Raw genomic sequence first — 18607 nt, 5'->3', positions numbered from 1 at the left:
GCACATGGCAACAAAATCATAGCCCGCACTGCGGCTTACAGGCACTTGCTGACACACATCAGACTCTGACCTCTGCCCCGACTCTCCCCTTCCCTGCCCTGGCTCCAGCCCCACCCGCCTCGTTGTCCTTCCTGTCTGGATGTCGTTGCCTCCTCACTGGGTGGCCCTCCCTGCAGAAAGCATGCAGCTCCTTCCCTCACTCCATTTACATCTCTCCTGGGTGTCACCTCTCCTGAGACCTCCCAGGCTCTGTCTCTCTGTTGTCTTCTCTTGAGTCCCTTTTCCTCATAGCGTTTCTTACTACCCAGTATGATCACATCTATGTGTTTCTTTTCCTCCCACATCCACTGGAATGTAATATGCCCCGTGAAGCCTGGCTCTTCAACCTCTGCTCCCTGCTGTATCCTGGAGCCTAGGACAGCACCTGGCACTGAGCGGATGCGCAGAGTTTGCTGAATGCACACGTGGGGCTCAAGGTCATCAGTGGCGTTGGGGTCTGACCCCCAGGAGGAGCTGGAATGGTCCAGGGAGAATGTGCCCAGCAAGCAGGTGCAGAGGCCTAGGACAGGCCTTGGCTCACGGCTGCACTGAGGGCTTTGCACAGCAAACAGAGCAGGGGCAAGCAGAGAGGCAGGAGAACTGAGAGAGTGGATATCCTAAAGACGAGGAAAGAGGAACTTCAAGAAACCTCATTTGTAAGATCTGTTATTTCTAGGATCTGGTAACTGTGATTCATGGTTTCTTGGGTCTTATGATTCAGAATGGCTTCTCCACATGGTGGAAGGAGGTGTCGGTGCTGCCTGCTTCACCACCGCTTGCCCCTGCTCAGGGGCTGCAGGGCTCCGGATCAGACACACGTGCCACAGTCAAATGTTCCAGAGTGTTTCCTGCTCTTGGGTTGCTTTTCACGTGGTGAAAATTGATCCTGCTGCTTAGAGCCGCACCCCCCACACCCCAGCCCTACCCCACTCGCTCTCAACCCTGAGACAAGTTGTTCTGCAAAGCAGGGTGTTGGGCCTCGCTCTCACCATTTCTTGGTCAGAGAGCGGGGCTGCAGGGAGAGAACACAGGCGTCCTGGGACAGGAAACCAGAACCTAGGAGACCTGTGGCCTCATCTGCACTCTGACAATAATAAGTCTCTGTGTGACCCTGGGCAGGCCAGTTCCCCTCTCCAGGCCTCAGTTTCCCCAGTGATTTTCAAGATCCCGTCTAGCTCTGTAGTTCTGAAACACAAAGGCCTATGAGCCAGTGAGGAGGCTGCAGGGCGTGAACCGAAGCTTCTGGAGGCAGGTTCTGGGAGATGAGGTTGGGAGGGCTGGGCAGAGCCCAACCTTGAAGACAGGAAGCCCAGGTTGAGGGGCTGGCTGTTAGGCTTTGGGAATGGGAAGCTGGTGGGTTTGGGAAGGATGGATTAGAGCAGGGTGGAGTGGACAGAAGGTGAGCAGAAGCATGGATGGGGTGCCCTGGGAGGGGCACAGTCACTTCCTTTCCATTCGGCTCCCCTGTATTCAGCTGCTGCTCCGGGTGAAGATATTGTGCTGGGAGCTGGGGAGCAAGTACAAATGCCCCTCATGCCCCCACCCCAGGGCTGCCCACCATCTTAGGACAGACGGACAAGTGGGTGCACTGACGGCCACTCCTGATGCTCTGAGAGGCTGTGAAGGAGATGGGGACACTGGCAGTGAGGGACCAGGGGCCTCCTGACCCTTGCCCTGGCCCAGAACAGGTGCCTACCAGGTGCTGAAGACTGAACAAAAACACGGATGACCAGGAAGAGAACTGAGAACCAGGGCAAGTGGGACAAATTAAAAGTGGGAGCACACTGCGTGGGGACATAAGGCACACCTCAGGGGCAAAGATCTGCATCCATGTCTCAAAGATTTTGACTCCAGAGGAACACAACAGGCCATGTCCCTGGATGACCCGCCAAGACAGGAATTCATTTTCCAGGGCTCCGGGGGGGCGCTCCAGAACGCTGGCGCCTGCTCACAGTGCAGCGCGCAAAACAGAAACCCAAGCGGAGCACTAATCAGGTCTGGCCCCTTCTCTTTTTTTTCCAATCTTATTAAAACACCACAGAGATTAAGTAATGACTGGGCTCTATTTATAGCTCCCAGCTACCCTCTCAGGGATTGGAAGAAGCTTCCAGGAGCTGTGCTTGGGAAGGAACAATTCCCACCTTTAGGGCTTGGTTTGGGGACATGTTATTAGGGGTGGGTTTGGAAGCATCTCAGTGAGAATTTGCAAGTGGCAGGTGAAGAGGTGAGCTGAGAGGTGGATTCTGGCTCTGCCTGGAAAACGTGCAGGGAGGCACAGGGCAGAGTGTGTGGGTATTGCAGAGTGTGTAGGCATGGCTATTAATGTCCCCAGGCACGTTCTGTGTTTTATGTAGCCGCCACCAGGAGCACGGACCTCATGGGACAAGCAGAAAAGTCTTCCCGCGAAGGCTCAAAGCCAAAAGAAAATGTACATTTCCCCATTTAATAATCAAAGGTATAATTCTTGATTAAAATCTGCAGGATAAATTCATTGGTTATTAGTATGAGCACGCACGAGTCAGGACTTGCTTTTGGCTGCCAGATCAGCACAGGCTTAAGTAAGGTAAGGTTTGCATTTGCTCCTGAAGAGCAGTCCAGAAGTGGGAGGTGGGTAGCTGGCAGTCACCAGGGCCCCAGGCCCTGCCCTCCTGTGTGCTGTGCCATGCTTAGCACCTGGCTTTCATCTGAGTCTCATGGTCCATGAAGGTTGCTCAAGCTCTAGCTATTATCTCCATGTTCCAGGCAGAAAGAAGAAAGTTGGAGGAATGGACCAAAGGGTCCTGGCTGAATGGGCACCTCCTTAAGAGTTTTCCAGGACTCACCACCCAACGACTTCCACTCACCTCTCGATGGCCACCCCATTAGCAAGAGAATCAGGGCTTGATGGCAGGTCCCATTTGGTCCCCACAACATAACAGGACTTCTATTAAGGAAGGACGGGAGAATGGAGACTGCGTAGGCAACTAGCTGTCCCTGCCAGGGCCCACATTTAAAATGATTGTAATTGTAAAGGAAGTTGTAAAGAAATGTCTATACAGGTATAAGTTCCATTTGGCTTCTTAGGACCGTCCAAACGTTCTCCATGTGTGTGTGAGCTGAGTCTTGAAAGAAGGGAAGAGGGTTACCGAGGACAAGAGTGAGTGGGAGGCGACCCCGGTGGAGGCAGTGTGAGCGTGGGGCGGCAGGTTGGAGGAAGAGCAGGCACACAACAGAAACCTCTTAGCAGATGCTAACCTCAGAGTTGGCATTTCTCACAGGACACACTCCTAGAAGGGGACTGTGAAGACAAAGATACAAATGCTTTTAGAGAAAGGTTGCTGCCGGGACCATGTGAGGGTGCCCATCTCACCAAACCTCCCACACTGTGCACTGTCATTTTAAAAATACTTTGTCAGTTTGACAGGTGGAAATATCTTGAATTTGTTGATGAAACTAAACATTTTAAAAAGCATTTTTGGCCACTGACTTTTCTTCTTTTGTAACACGAATTGCCTGGTCATATCTTTCCATCGTTTTCCTTTTGGGTTTTTGTGGTCTACTGGTTTACGCAGCAAATATTTACTGAGTACTTGGTATGTGCCGGGAACTCTTCCCGGGGCTGGAGACACAGCAGTGAACAAACACAGAGTCTCCGCCCTCCAGGGAGCTGATATTCTGATAAGGGGAGATAGTGAAGGTAGAAACAGGCCAAGATTGGTAAAAGCTCCTAGTAGATTTAGGATGGTAGTGCTTGGTCACGCAGTCTCTCCAGCTCGTCACTTGCTTTGTGGTTTTATCTGTATTGCAATCTGTCTTAGAGAGCTTCTCAAGCATTCAGCTTTCCATTTTAGCATAGTTTTAGGTTTGCAGAAAAGTTGTAGACAGTACAGAGAGATTCCACACACCCTTCACCCGGCCTCCCCTGATGTTAGCGGCTTACATAACTAGGGTACGTTAGTCAAAACTGAGAAATTAAATTGGTGCCACACTATTAACTAAGTTACGGATCTCGTTTGGATTTCATCAGTTTTTCCACGAATGTCCTTTTTCTCTGTTGCAGGATCCAGTCCAGGATGCTATGTTGCGCTTAGGGATTTCTTTATTTTCATGTAGTAAAATCTATTGATTTATTGCTCAGTTTGTTGTTAGAGCGTCATTTCCGATACTGAGACATGATAAGATCTAACCTATATTTCTTCTAACTTTCTATGGTTTCTTTGTCTTTTTTTTTTTTTTTTTTTTAGACAGAGTCTCACTCTGTCCCCAGGCTGGAGTGCAGTGGCGCGATCTCAGCTCCAGGCAACCTCCGCCTCCTGGGTTCAAGCAATTCTCCAGCCTCAGCCTCCTGGGTAGCTGGGACTACAGGCAAGCAGCACCACACTCAGCTAATTTTTGTATGTTTTAGTAGAGACGGGGTTTTGCCATGTTGGCCAGGCTGGTCTCCAACTCCTGACCTCAGGTGATTTGCCCTCCTCGGCCTCCCAAAGTGCTGGGATTACAGGCGTGAGCCACCGTTTTTTATCTGGTAGGAAAGACTCCTGCACCTTCAGCTTTATAATAAAATATGTTACTGAGAATAATGAGCCCACCTGTGTGTGAGGTCCTGTGTTGGGCCCCACAGATGGGGGAGGCAGACAGGTGAGCCAGAGACCGCACAGTGGTGTGGTGGAGTGGCAGTGACCCACACACAGAAGGGCCACAGGATCTCGTAGGGCAGTCAGGGAGGGCCGGACAGAGGAACAGGTGCTTGATCTGTGGTAGATTTGAGGAGTTTACCAGACAGAGAGGCAGGCAGGGCACTCCGGGCAGAGGGAACAGTGTAGACAAATGCCTGGCTCTGGAAAGTACGTGGCACAGTCTGGGGGCGGCAGGTGCTGGCGGCGTGGAGTGTCCGTGATGTGGGGGGTGAGACTGCAGAGGAGGCTGGCCTGAGGAAGGCCTGACCACCAAGGGAGATGTCCAGATGACCCCAAGGCCACAACCGCCAGGGCCCTCCCATCCTGGGATCTGGTATTTTTCAATTGCTGATTCTCTTCCCAGGAACATGTTCCCAGCCAACCTAGTAGAAGCCACATTCAAACAGGTAAGTGAGTCTCTGGGCGGTGGAGGGGAGGGAAGGGGCAGCAGGCAGGAGGGCAGGCAGCAAGGCTAGTGGCATGGCTGGGAAGTGACAGGTGTACTGGCCAGTCACGCTGTCTCCTGGAGGTGGGATGCTAGAGGGGAGGGTACGCTGGGGAACCTAGATCCTTAGAGCCCCCCATGGCCACATCCCTGTCCTGGGTTCCAGTTTTCACGATGAAAAACTGTGGGGGTGGAGAGAAGCCTTCACTGAGTGCCTGCACTGCCTCCACATACACCATCTCGCCCATCCTCACAGTAACGCAGCACTGAGGTAGGACGAGCCCCACTTCCTGATGAGGAAACTGAGGCTCCGAGGAGTCGATGATTTGCCCAAGGTTATACCACTAGTAAATGACAAAGCCAGTAGGTAAACCCAGGCCCATCTTCTTAGCCTGTTTTCTCTTTCTTTTTAAAGTAATCATTTCTCCCCCAACAAGAATAATAATGATGTTCGCTGTAGAAAATTAGGAAAATACTAAACAATATAAAGTAGAAAATAAAAATCATCTCTAGTTCTAGTACGTAGTCCCTGGTAGCAGAGGGTATTTTTCTAGTCTTTTTTCCTCTACATATTTTTAAATAATATTGTAATCATAGTGCATATACAGTTTTCATCTTGCTTTTTTTCACTTCTATTATATCCTGAGCATTTTCCCCGGTTATGAAATATTTCTTAAAAGTACAATGTTTAGTGGTACTTCAATGGCCTGTGATAAGGCTGGGCTGTAATTTATTTCCCACTCCCCTTTTCAGTGTTCCCTTAGGTTGTTTTCAAAGTTTTTCCTTTGTCGAAATTGTGGTGAATGTCCTTGTGCATCAGTCTTTGCCTGCCCTTTGAATAATTTCCAATTTTTTTTCCCTTTCTAAACTGTCAGCTGCTTGGTTGACTTAATCCAGCAAGGGTTTCCTGAACCCCTTTCCTGGGCTGGGCCCTGTGTTGAGCCTGGGGACACAAAGGAAGTGGCTGAGGGGTAGAGAGGAGGCTTCTGAATAGGGAGCTGTGAAAGCTTTGGCAAATTGCCGTGTCTCTCCTGACATCTATGAAATAAGCCAGATTGTGAAGGGGACTGAATGCTAGGCTAGGGAGTTTCTATTGTGATTGGGAATCATTGAGGGTGTGAGAGATAAAGAGAAAGAACGTTGCTCTACTCTGTAACTATCTGGAATGCCCTTTTTCTTTTGGCAAACTCCTACCCATCCTTCAGGACTCAAGTCAAATGTCCCCTTCTTTGTGAAGCTGTCTAACTCTTTCAGCCAATTAGTCACTCCCTCCCCAAGGCAGAAATCATGTCAGGTTCATTTGTGCATATCCAGCAACCAGCACAGAGTGTTCAACATGATGATGATGACGATGATGATGATGGTAGCAGTAATGCTTCCATGGGGCTTACCATGTACCAGGAACTGTTGTAAGCACTTTATATACATCATCTCATTTCATTTCATGCAGTAGATCCCATTTTACAGAGGAGGAAAAGGAAGCAGAGACTTCAGGTCTCATATGTTTCCTGTGTGGTTGGCCTTATAGATGCAGTGATGTTTGAGGGGAGAGGAGGCTCCCTTGTTGGGTTCCCAGTACCTGAGGGATGATGGGGTGAGACCCATGAATGCTCTGGGGGCAGAGAGGGAAAAGTACGTGGCTCAGGAGGGTCACTTTCTTGTGCATGGGCTTCATCTCATCAACAAGGCTTAGGGCAGGCTGTGCTTCTTCAAAGAGAAGTTCCAAGTTTCCACCTAGTGGGCAGCAGGGCCAGCAGGCCACCAGGTGGATGGATACTGGATGATTGGAAGGGGACAGATGGGTGGATGAAGGGTTACTTGGGTGGATAAGGGGCTGGGCAGGCAGTTAAGAGGGACCCAGATGGGGTGATGAGGTATGGAAGGAAACAGAGGAATGAAGGCAGGAGGCAGCGTGGCTGGGTGGTGTGGTGGTAGAGGAAGGAGCTGCAGCTTTCTTTGGGTAAAATATCGATAGCAATCCCTGCTCTGCCTGCCTCACAGGGTTACTGTCAATCAAATAGGATAGGAATGGATACAAATGTGCCTTCAAGATGCTATTATTGTTGTCGTTAATATTAATAACAACCCTTGGCCCTGACTTTCCTCTGCATGGGGTGTCACCCACCAGTACCGCACCAAGACCACCCCAGTTGTCAAGTCCCCCAAGGTGGCACCAGAGGAGGCCCCTCCTCGGCGGATCCTCATCTACGGGGTCCAGGAGGAGAATGGCTCCCGTGTGCAGAACTTCGCCCTGGACCTGACCCCGCCGCCCGAGGTCGTTTACAAGTCAGAGCCAGGCACCAGCGATGGCATGAACGTGCTGGGCATTGTCTTCTTCTCTGCCACCATGGGTATGTGCTGCCCACCTGCCCAGCAGTGCTGTGGAGCCGGGCCCCCAGCCCCTCCCAGCAGCCTGCTCCTCCACCTCTTACTGAGGTCTGGGGAGAATGCTGGAGAGGTTTACTGTGAAAAACTGGAAATATTTACCACCCCTGTTTATTTAAATCCCTCGCCTCCCCACCCCGCCCCAGGGGCTTCTCCCTGGCACCTCCCCCTCAGGCCTGTCTGGGCCATTTCTTAGGCCCACAGCTGGCATCCCTGCCGCACCCTTCCCTTTGCTGCCCTCCTCTGGGATGCCAGGCCCCTCACCTATGCAAGCTCCTTGGAGGCCCGCACCTTGGTTTTTAAATTTTGTTTTATTTTTCTTAAAGAGGGGTCCCAAATTACACAAGCTTCAGACCCCACAAAGCCTGTGGAAACGTCCTGCCTGCCATCCCCGACTCCTCCACTGGCTTTTCCTGTCAAGGAAAAGACCTCACCGTTCTCATTCATGCAAAAATTCTGGGGGTGACTTTCTACCTCATCCTCTGCCTTGGTCCCCACCTTTGCATCCTGTCGGGTGTGCCCCCAAAGTCCCCTCCAAGCCGCGCGTTTCCCTCTACCCCACGTCACTGCCCGGGTCAAGGCCGTGTGGTCTCTCGCCTGGTTCCTGTGAAAGCTGCCTAGAAAGTTTCCAGGGCTGTCCCAGCTGGTGTGTCCAGCTCAGAAGGTCACAAGTCTGACCGTGCTCTGCCCATTGCCCCTGGAAAGGGGCCGAACCCCTAGTGCCAGCTGAAGAGCCCTGTGAGACTGGCCCATGTGCTCCTCTCCTCACAGCCCCGCCACTCACGGGAGGCCACTGCCTCCCTCAGCCCGGCTGCTCTTGACACTCCCTCTCCATGTTTGCCATCTTCAGGGTGCTCCCCACAAGCGCCATGCCCTCAGGAAAGTCCTCCCCAGACTAGGCTGAGTGCCCCGGGCTATACTGCCTGGTTACTCTGTGAGCACTAGACTCGATTGCAAGGATATCATTGCTTGCTGTCTGCACAGCCACGACCAGCCCCACGCAGGCAGACGGGCTTGTCTCCATCCACCCCAGAGCCCACCGCTGCCGTGGCTAGAGCAGGCACTCAGCAGACCTGGTAGGGAGATGGGTGGACGGCTGGGTGACAATGGGTAATGGAGCTCTTCTCATCTGGGCCAAAACGCCAGGCGTGCAGAGGGGCCAGGGCCTCGGTGACCCAAGTGTGTGAAACGACAACGTCTGAAAGTGCCTCTCAGCACATCTGACAAGCAGTCCCCAAACTCAGCCTTTCTCAGGGCTGGGAACATAGGGAAAGGGCATCTGCTGGCAGAGCAAAAGAACCAGAGACACTTGGACTCAACTCACTGAGCATTCACTGCGCATGTGTAACTGTCCGTGCATCCGTGAACATTTGTGTGGGTGTACTGAGGCGGGGCGTATGAGGGTACTGAGGCAGGGCGTGTGAGTGTACTGAGGTGGGACGCGTGAGTGTACCCAAAGAGCGTGAGTGTACCGAGGCGGGCATGTGAGTGTACTAGGTGGTGTGTGTGAGTGTACCGAGGTGGTGTGTGTGTGTACTGAGGTGGGTTGTATGAATGTACCATGGCGGGGTGTGTGAAGGTACCGAGGCGGGGTGTGTGAGTGTAATGAGGCAGTGTGTGTGAGTGTACCGAGGTGGGGTGTGTGGGTATGTGAGTGTACCAAGGCAGTGTGAGAGTACCGAGATGATTTGTGTGAGTGTTCCAAGGCAGGGTGTGAGTGTACGAGGCGGGGTGTGTGAGTGTACCAGGCGGGGTGTGGATAGAGGGGGGTGTGTGAGGTACCAGGCGGGGGTGTGAGTATACGGGCGGTGTGTGTGAGTGTACCAAGGCGGGGGTGTGAGTGTACTGAGGCAGGGTGTGTGAGTATACGAGGCGGTGGTGTGAGTGTACAAGGCGGGGTGTGTGAGTATACCAGATGGGTGATGAGTGTACTGACACTGTGTGAGTGTACCAGGTGGTGTGTGTGAGTGTACCGAGACATAGTTTGTGAGTGTACGAGATGAGTGTGAGTGTACTGAGGCAAGGTGTGTGAGTGTACTGAGGCAGGTTCTGTGAGTGTACCGAGGAGGTATGATCTACGAGGCAGAGTGGTGAGTGTAACGAGTCAGGGTGAGTGTACTGAGGCAGGGTGTGTGAGTGTACCGAGGCGGTGTGTATGGGTGTTTCGAGGTGGTGTGAATATACTGTTGTGAGGTGTGTGAGTGTCCTGAGGCGGTATGTGTGAGTGTACCAAGGGGGGGTGTGTGAGCGTACCGAGGCAGGGTGTGTGAGTGTACCGAGGTGGGGTGTGTGAGTGTACCGAGGCGGGGTGTGTGAGTGTACCAAGGGGGGGGTGTGTGAGCGTACCGAGGCAGGGTGTGTGAGTGTACCGAGGTGGGGTGTGTGAGCGTACCGAGGCAGGGTGTGTGAGTGTACCGAGGTGGGGTGTGTGAGTGTACCGAGGCGGGGTGTGTGAGCGTACCAAGGGGGGGTGTGTGAGCGTACCGAGGCGGGGTGTGTGAGTGTACCGAGGCGGGGTGTGTGAGTGTACCGAGGCGGGGTGTGTGAGTGTACCGAGGCGGGGTGTGTGTGTGTACTGAGGTGGGTTGTATGAATGTACCCTGGCGGGGTGTGTGAGCGTACCGAGGCGGGGTGTGTGAGTGTACCGAGGCGGGGTGTGTGGTGTACTGAGGGGGTTGTATGGCGTACCCTGGCGGGTGTGTGAGGTGGGCGGGGGTGGGCGAGGGGGGGTGTGAGCGTACCGAGGGGGGTGGGGGGGGGGGGGGGGGGGGGGGGGGGGGGGGGGGGGGGGGGGGGGGTGGGGGGGGTGTGGAGGGACCGAGGCAGTGGGTGGCTTGCTCTGTGTGTGCTCATGCCTTCATGTGCCCACATCTGCCAGTGCCTGTGTCTGTGTGCACGTGCATCTCTGTGTCCCTGCATCAGCGTGTGCCTGGCCTGTCCGTGCCTGTGTCTGTGTGCACCTGTGTCCCTGTGTTCCCTCATCAGCATGTGCCTGGCTTACCTGTGCCTGTGTCTCTGTGCACCTGCATCTGTGTGTGCTCATGCCTGCGTGTGCCCACATCTGCCTGTGCTCATGTCTGTGTGCATCTGCATCCCTGTGTCCCCGCATCAGCGTGTGCCTGGTCTTTCCGTGCCTGTGTCTGTGTGCACCTGCTTCTGTGTGTGCCTGTGCCTGTCAGTGTCCACATCTGCCGGTGCCCATGCCTGTTGGTGCAGATACCAGTGTCTGTCCTCGTGTGTGAGTGAGCACACTTGCACAGCAGCTCCAAGCAGGGCTTTCTTTGGTCCCCTCAACCCAGCCTCCTTTCCCCATCCCATCCCTGGGATGTGGCTGGTGCTAAGGTCCTGCTGGCCCTGCGTGAGGGAGCCCCCATGCCACACCAGGGTTCCATGCACACTGGCTCCCAGCAGCCAGTCCTTGGATGCCCCCCCGGGGAAAATCCAGATGGGCCTGAGGAGGGGCAGGAAGCCCGTGCATGGTGGTGGTGGAGCCTGGGGAGGGCGGAGCTGGCAGGGGAATCTGGGTCCACATCAGCCAGGCGGCAGGAAGACAGGTGGGCAGGGGTAGGCCCAGGGTCACCTCCAACTCCAGCCTCTCCTGCCCACCCTGGCAGGGCTCCCACCTCACCCCGTCACCACGGGGTAGCTGCTCCATAGACTGTGTGGCTCAGGCTTCTCAGGACAGGGAAGGAGCCCTTCTCTGGTGTCCCGCAGGCCAGGGTTTGAATCCCACCCTGCCTCCCGGGCTGAGCCCCAGCACCATGACAGTGGGCCTCATGAGGGCAGCTGTGGAGAGTGCTCTGCTCCCCACGTCGGTCTCACCAGGAGGTAGGGCAGCCACTCAGTCCCTGTTTTAGGACTGGCCTGATGGCGCTCACCCCACGGAGCCGTTCCCACACCACCCTTTCCTGGTGTGTGCGAGCTGGGGAGGAAGGCCTAGAATGCCCGGGGAAGCGCCAGGAGCATCAGGAAAGGCCCCAGTCCTCACTCACCATTGACCACTGTGCATCTAACATGCTCCAGCTAAGGAGATGCAGTTCTTGCTCTCACTGAGCTAACCTCGCAGAGGAGATAGGAAAAAACCCAGACAGTTATGTTGTAATAGGCCCTAAGAGGTGAGATATTGAAGAATAAGTGGGAGTTTGCAAAGGGGAGTGGAGATGGCTTCCAAGCTGTTTGGAGAGCAGGCAGCCAGTGCCCCGGGCATTGTAAATGGCCTGCGCAAAGGCTCTGAGGCAGTGAAGAGCTGGACTCCCTCCTTCCAGAAACTTAAGAAGGCCAGTGGTGCCAGGGCACAGTGAGATGGGCAGGAGCAGGAGGGAGGGGCAGGCAGGGCCCACTCGAGTGGGGCTGAGGCACTGAGCTGGGTGAGGCCGCGGGGAGCTTGTCATGGCATAAGTGCACAGCAAAGCCAGGGGTGCGCTTGGCAGGGAGCATTTTTATCTTGAGGAGATGACATTGGCTGCTGCGTGGAGGAAGGTGAGAGAGGAGAAAGACGTGAGAGCACCGTGGGCTCAGTGGTGGAGTGGAGGGGGAGAGAGGGAGAGAGAGAGTGGGGGGAGTGGGGGAAGTGTTGGAGCATCAAGGCTGCTGGGAAGCCAGCTATGCTGAGACCCATGTGGGCCTGTGGGTCTGTCCCTGCTTTACCACAGCGTGCCTACACCCCTGCCTGGGGGTGTGACATGCTCTTGTGTCCCTGACCCGCAGGCATCATGCTGGGCCGCATGGGTGACAGCGGGGCCCCCCTGGTCAGCTTCTGCCAGTGCCTCAATGAGTCGGTCATGAAAATCGTGGCGGTGGCTGTGTGGTAAGCCTCCTCATTTACTCACCTCACCCCGGCCAGCCCTGGGTGGATGGAGGGAAGACATGACCCCACCCTCTTCTCCCCTAAAGCCAGCAGAAAGCTGCGCCCAGGCTCAGCCCTGGGCCGGGGCCTCCGGAGCTACATGTGTTGCCATGGGTCCCCCAGCCCCAGCCAGGCCTGGCTCCGGCCCTGGGCCTGCCCCTTCCAGCCTGGTCTAAGAGCTCAGCCTGGCTCTGCTGCTCTCCTGGGCTCAGTTTCTCCATCACGTGGAGCCTTATCAGCCCAGCTTTTGGAGAAAGGAAAGCTGGCGGTGAGAACTAGCTGCTATTCCTTGGTCCAGAGTTCAGAGTTCAGGAGCTCAGTGGGGAACGCAGAGGGAGGGCTGCCCAGGCGCACTGTGTAGGCTCTGGCGTTGTTAGGCCTGAAATGGGGGCCTCCTGAAGGCAGGGCGGGGGAAGGAGTGGCAGAGGTTGTCCGGAGCTGGGGCGGTGGAGGTAACGGTATGAAGGACGCCATGTGCTGAGCCTGGGCCGGGCACCTTGGCACAGTCTCACTCTGTCCTCGCAGGAGCCCCAGGAAGCTCAGGGAGAAGGCCGCGCAGCGATGCGGGGCTGGGGCCGGGGTGCGTCTGCCCGCCTGGTTCCTGAGCCTGGCTGCCCCGCCGCCCCCAGGTATTTCCCCTTCGGCATTGTGTTCCTCATCGCCGGCAAGATCCTGGAGATGGACGACCCCAGGGCCGTCGGCAAGAAGCTGGGCTTCTACTCGGTCACCGTGGTGTGCGGGCTGGTGCTCCATGGGCTCTTCATCCTGCCCCTGCTCTACTTCTTCATCACCAAGAAGAACCCCATCGTCTTCATCCGCGGCATCCTGCAGGCCCTGCTCATCGCGCTGGCCACCTCCTCCAGGTAGCCCCGGGGACGGGCAGGACGGTTGGGAGCTGGGAGGGGGTGAGCCCTGTCCGTCTGTCCAGCCATCATTTGCTCATAGCTACAGAACCACCAAAGCGCCAGTGTGGCCCACCTCACAAATGCGGGGACGGCTGGTGCTAGGGTAACAAGACTGACGTGGGGGACTTTTGGCCTTTGTCGAGGCCTCCCCTTCCCCCACGGCCCCAGCCCTCAAGCTCACTGAGTCCGCATGGGGACGGCCTCGACGCGCCAGGGCAGACAGCGCAGTCGAGTCAGTGGGAAATCACATCAGCAACGCACTGCTGCTGCCTTTTGCCCCACAAGGTGCTTCTCCTGGAGTCGGGCTCTGTGTTGCTCTAGGAGCTCGGCCTGTCCACTGCTGCTGGGATGGCCTGGCTGGGTGCCCTGTCACAACTTTGGCAGTGTCGCTAGACCTCAGGGACTTCTTGAGCCATGGCTCTGTCACTCACTCGCTGTGCCTGGGCATTGCTTTCCTCATGCACAGACTGGGGGAAGATTCCAGCTTCCAGCGCACAGGGTTGCTGTGGAGGCTGAGCTCTTGCTTGCCAGGCTGGGCCAGGTGAACCAGCACTTTGGCCTTAAGGATCCCAAACCGCAGCCCAGTGCAGAGACCTCAGGAATTTAGAGTTGTGCAAACCACGTCGTTGGTGGTGGGGGCAAGAAGGAAGTGGTCCCTTGTGGAGCATTTAGTGCTGTGAAGGCAGGGTGGCTCTCCCCATGGCAAGTGTCTGAGCTCCACATTAAGGGAGTCGCAGGAACTTAACCCACATCTTTCTGGTACTGAAGGCCTCACTCTTCCCTCTAGCCCTCACTTGGGCCTCAGCTTCCCCATCTGTAAAATGCCCTGCAGGCCTCTGTACCCAGCAGTCATATGACACCCACCCTTGGCAGCAGATGCACCTCCTGCCGGACTCAGGAGGAGCAGACCCCAGTGAAGAAAAGCCCAGGAGCCATTGCCAGGAACACCCTCCCGAAGATAGGGGGTCAGGGGGCAGGACAAAGCCCCCAACATGCCAGCTCCCATGCCAGGGGCCAAGCCTGCCAGAGCCAGCAGCCCCCTGGCCATCTCCTGCCAGCAGGAACCGCAGCCTCAAGCCCAGCAGGTCTGGAGCTCCTGAGAGGCTCTGGCGAGTAGAACCGGCCTTCCAAGCAGAGGCCCGGGGGAGAGGAAAACATGGGGGCCACACCGGCCTGTTTTAGTCCCAGCACTGCCACTAGGAACTCTCATGACAAACATAGTAACAATAATAGTCATGGTCACCATTGACTGAGTGGGTACAATGGGCCAGGTGCTGTTCAAGCCCGTAGTCGTTTAATCCTCCTAGTAGCTCTGTGACCTCGGTCTTTCTGGGACAAAGATGCTAAGGCACAGGGTTCAGGAACTTGCCAGGGCCACTTGACAGGAGGCTGGAATCTAAGCCCAGACAGCCTGGCCCAGGGCCCTGCTGCTCAGACCTCCACATCCCTCGGCACAGCAGTGTGACATGGGTCAGCCCTCTGGGCGTCAGCTTCCTCATCTGTAAAATGCACCCAAACACCTCCCTCACAGGAAGAACCAAGTGAGAGCACTGCAGTGCCCGCAGTCCTTCCCTCCTGCTGGGGCAGCGCCGCAGGGGCACAAACACTCCTGGTGGGGTGGCCGCCTGGGGTGGGGTGAGCTTCCCGACGGAGGCCCCAGCCACCCTGGAGGAGGGTGCTGGGCAGACACTGGCCCCTCTAACCGTAGCTCAGCCACACTGCCCATCACCTTCAAGTGCCTGCTGGAGAACAACCACATCGACCGGCGCATCGCGCGCTTCGTGCTGCCCGTGGGTGCCACCATCAACATGGACGGCACTGCGCTCTACGAGGCCGTGGCCGCCATCTTCATCGCTCAGGTCAACAACTACGAGCTGGACTTTGGCCAGATCATCACCATCAGGTGCTCCCTGACACGGCACCTGTGCGGATGGGGCGGGGGCTGGGGGCCTTGGGCATTCCCAGGCTCCCAGACCTGAGGGGTCTCTGAAGCGAGCGAGCCTGGGCTCGGGGCACAGCAGGCAGAGGGCCAGGGCTGGGAGCTCCGAGCCTGGAGGACAGGCCAGGAGGGAGGGCATTGCTGGTGGGCACAGGGCGAGCAAAGGCCAGGGACGGGATTCAGGACCTTGGAGAGGCCGCCGGTGCGGCAGGAGCCGAGGAAGGGGTGCTGGGATGGGGCTGAGGCTGACGGAGGCCTCACAGGCCAGCCAAGCACACAGGTCTGACCCTGGAGGCCAGGCCCCAGAGGGAAGCCGGCAGAGCCACGTGGGGGTCAATCAGAGTCCCTGGGCAGCTCCATAGCAATATAGCTTCCTGGAACCCACAAAGGCACAGCTTCAGACACAGGTGTTTGCACATTCCCCAGGGGTTCTCCTGAGGCCAGGAATGGGGGTCCATGGGGCTGCAGGACTGTGAGGAGGGACTTGACCCCGAGAGCTCCCTGGCGTGGCATTTCTACCCACCCCCCACACCAAATGGCTGTCCCAGAGGCCCTGACACTCAACCTCTTCCTTGGAGCCAGACCCTGACAATGCACCCCGCCCCTCCTGCTGCTCCTCTTCCCCTTCCCACCCCCTGCAGTATCACAGCCACTGCAGCCAGCATTGGGGCAGCTGGCATCCCCCAGGCCGGCCTCGTCACCATGGTCATCGTGCTCACCTCCGTGGGACTGCCCACCGATGACATCACTCTCATCATTGCCGTTGACTGGGCTCTGTGAGTGGACTTTGCCTCCAGCTCTAGCGCTCCGGGAGGGGCTGACTTCAGGGTCAGCAGGGATCAGGGTGAGGGTCTGAGTCCCTTCCCCAGGGTAGAAGGCTGGGGACTGCCCCGCTTGGCACCGCGGGAGTGCCCTACTCATCAGCACAGGCCTGGCTGCGTAATTTGCAGGGTCCAGTGTTCGAAAATGAAAATGTGGAACCCAGTCCAAAAACTGTAAAGGCCAGGCATGATGACTCACGCCTATATATCCCAGCACTTTGACAGGCCATGGCAGGAGGATTCCTCGAGCCCAGGAATTCCAGAGCCCAACCTGGGCAACACAGCAAAATCCCCATCTCTACTAAAAATTAGAAAAAAAAAAAAATGAGCTGGGAGTGGTGACATGTGCCTGTAATCCCAGCTATTCAGGTGGCTGAGGCACAAGAATTGCCAGAACCCGAGAGATGGAGGTTTCAGTAAGCCAAGATGGCACCACTGCACTCCAGCCTGAGTGACAGAGCAAGACTCTGTCTCAAAAAACAAACAAACAAAAAAAAAAAACCTATAAAGAATTTCAAGACAGAAACAGCAGAGGATTAAACCAAACCTAACCCTTCTAAGCATGGGGACCTGTGGAACCCACCGCCACATGCCAAGAAGCTGCTTCAATGATGCCAAAGGGTGGGCTTGGGAGGAGCCAGGAAGCCATCTGGCTGCAGGCTCTGCATGACAGCTGGTCACCGGCCATGCTGTGCTGTGGTGGGTTGAGCACTGCCCTTTTCCAGCTCCCCTTCAAGTGCCCACCACTCACCCCCCACCTTGGCTCACCAGGGACCGTTTCCGCACCATGATTAACGTGCTGGGTGATGCGCTGGCAGCGGGGATCATGGCCCATATATGTCGGAAGGATTTTGCTCGGGACACAGGCACCGAGGTGAGAGCAGTGAGGTCCAGAGGCCGCCAGGAGGGTGGAGCCAGGCGGGGTGGGCAGGGCACCAAATCTTCCACCAACCAGCTAGGCAGCCTCCAGCCAATCCCTCCTTCCATGCCTCTGGGCCTTGGTCTCCTCATCCATTAACAGGGTGACTAATTCCTCTAACATCTATTTATTGAGCACCCACTGTGGCTGGCGCTGATATAGACACAGGAGGAACAGTGGAACAAGATATAATAAAATTCCCCGCCCTCATGTCGGGATGGTCTGTCCAGTTCAGCCACCATGTGAGCATTTGTAGGTCTGTGCAGGCTGTGTGGGCTTCAGGCTCCTTCTACAGGCAGACGGAGAAGGCTGTCCCCACATCATGGGGAAGAAGCTGAGATCAGGCAGGGGAGCCACTGATTCCCCAGCTGGACCCTGTGGATTAAGTCCCCTCCTCTACTAAGCAGCTCCAGTGGGAGGCAGGACAGCTTGGGAAGAGGAGCCCAGGGAGGCCATGACCTGCCGAGGTCACACAGCGTGTCTGCAGGAAACTCCATCTTGTGGTTCCTAGCCCTGAGCTCATTCTGCCCCCCTGGCCCTCAGTCCTCCTTGATGTCTAACCTTGGTCCCTCTTGCTGCTACCAAGGCCTGTTTCCCTTCACCAGAAACTGCTGCCCTGCGAGACCAAGCCAGTGAGCCTCCAGGAGATCGTGGCAGCCCAGCAGAATGGCTGTGTGAAGAGTGTAGCCGAGGCTTCCGAGCTCACCCTGGGCCCCACCTGTCCCCACCACGTCCCCGTTCAAGTGGAGCAGGACGAGGAGCCACCCGCTGCGAGTCTGGACCACTGCACCATCCAGATCAGCGAGCTGGAGACCAATGTCTGAGCCTGCGGAGCTGCAGGGGTGGGCGAGGCCTCCAGGGGCAGGGTCCTGAGGCAGGAACTCAACTCTCCAACCCTCCTGAGCAGCCGGCAGGGGCCAGGATCACTCATTCTTCTCACCCTTGAGAGGCTGGAATTAACCCCGCTTGACGGAAAATGGATCTCAGAGAAAGGAAAGGCTGCATGGGGGAGCCCCAACCAGGGAGTGATGGGCCCGGCATTGCCCGAGGCCCTGCTGTGACAGTTTCCCCGGTGTGAGCCCGGTGAGGGCGGCAGGCAGGGGTTATCCGGCCCCACTTTCTGGATGACAGACTTGAGGCCCTGAGAGCTGAAAACACTTGTCCAAGGTCTCACGTTAAGGTCAAGACACTAACTCAAATCTTTCAAGCCCCGCCTCTCCACTTGGAGGACAGGGCAGCCTGCAGCTGTGTCCAGGCCCAGGCCCCAACCCCATAACAGGTGGCCTCAGCCACATAGTTTTCCCCAAGGGGAGCAGCCCAGGGCCAAGCCCCGCTGCCTTCCCCAGGCCACAGTGCGTCCAGTCTCCTGTCCTGCCACGTGTCTCTTGCAAAGCTCCTTGGATGTGGAGACAGATGTCTACTAGAGCTGAAAGGCCCCCTCAACACATCCAGGCCAACCTCCCACGGGATAGGTAGGCAAGCCAGGACTCCGGGAAGGAGGTGCAGCCAGGATGCTCTGGTGGAGCTGCCGATGGGGCCCTGGTGTCAGAACTCCCCAAAGGCCTGTGCATCCAGGTGGAGTCAGGTTTTCTGTTCCTTTCTGTGTTTGCAAATTCAGTGTTAACTAAATAAAGGTATTTTGTTTTTCACTTC

At 56.2% G+C, this 18607-nt stretch overlaps 1 protein-coding gene across 5 annotated transcripts in view; it reads left to right on the top strand.

The window, feature by feature from the left end:
* The window catches only part of SLC1A7 (solute carrier family 1 member 7), a 49242-nt gene extending 30635 nt beyond the window's left edge, over positions 1–18607 (top strand). Inside the window, exons 4-11 of one of the 5 annotated variants that reach the window (XR_004031710.1) lie at positions 5059–5101; positions 7268–7490; positions 12232–12331; positions 13000–13233; positions 15012–15178; positions 15856–15990; positions 16807–16909; positions 17560–18603. Coding sequence is in view for 4 of the 5 variants with exons in the window: in XM_004088952.3 (XP_004089000.2) it covers positions 5059–5101; positions 7268–7490; positions 12232–12331; positions 13000–13233; positions 14807–15178; positions 15856–15990; positions 16807–16909; positions 17560–17778 (1429 nt within the window). In the remaining variant the exon portion in view is untranslated. Of the gene's footprint in view, positions 1–2781; positions 3491–5058; positions 5102–7267; positions 7491–12231; positions 12332–12999; positions 13234–14806; positions 15179–15855; positions 15991–16806; positions 16910–17540 lie in introns of those variants that run through there. The other 4 variants (XM_012501974.2, XM_003264409.3, XM_004088952.3 and 1 more) reach the window with 4 other exon arrangements.

This window comes from Nomascus leucogenys, chromosome 9 (genome assembly GCF_006542625.1).
Source record: "Nomascus leucogenys isolate Asia chromosome 9, Asia_NLE_v1, whole genome shotgun sequence".
Classification (NCBI taxonomy): domain Eukaryota; kingdom Metazoa; phylum Chordata; class Mammalia; order Primates; family Hylobatidae; genus Nomascus; species Nomascus leucogenys.
This window is presented reverse-complemented; position numbering and strand designations above follow the sequence as displayed.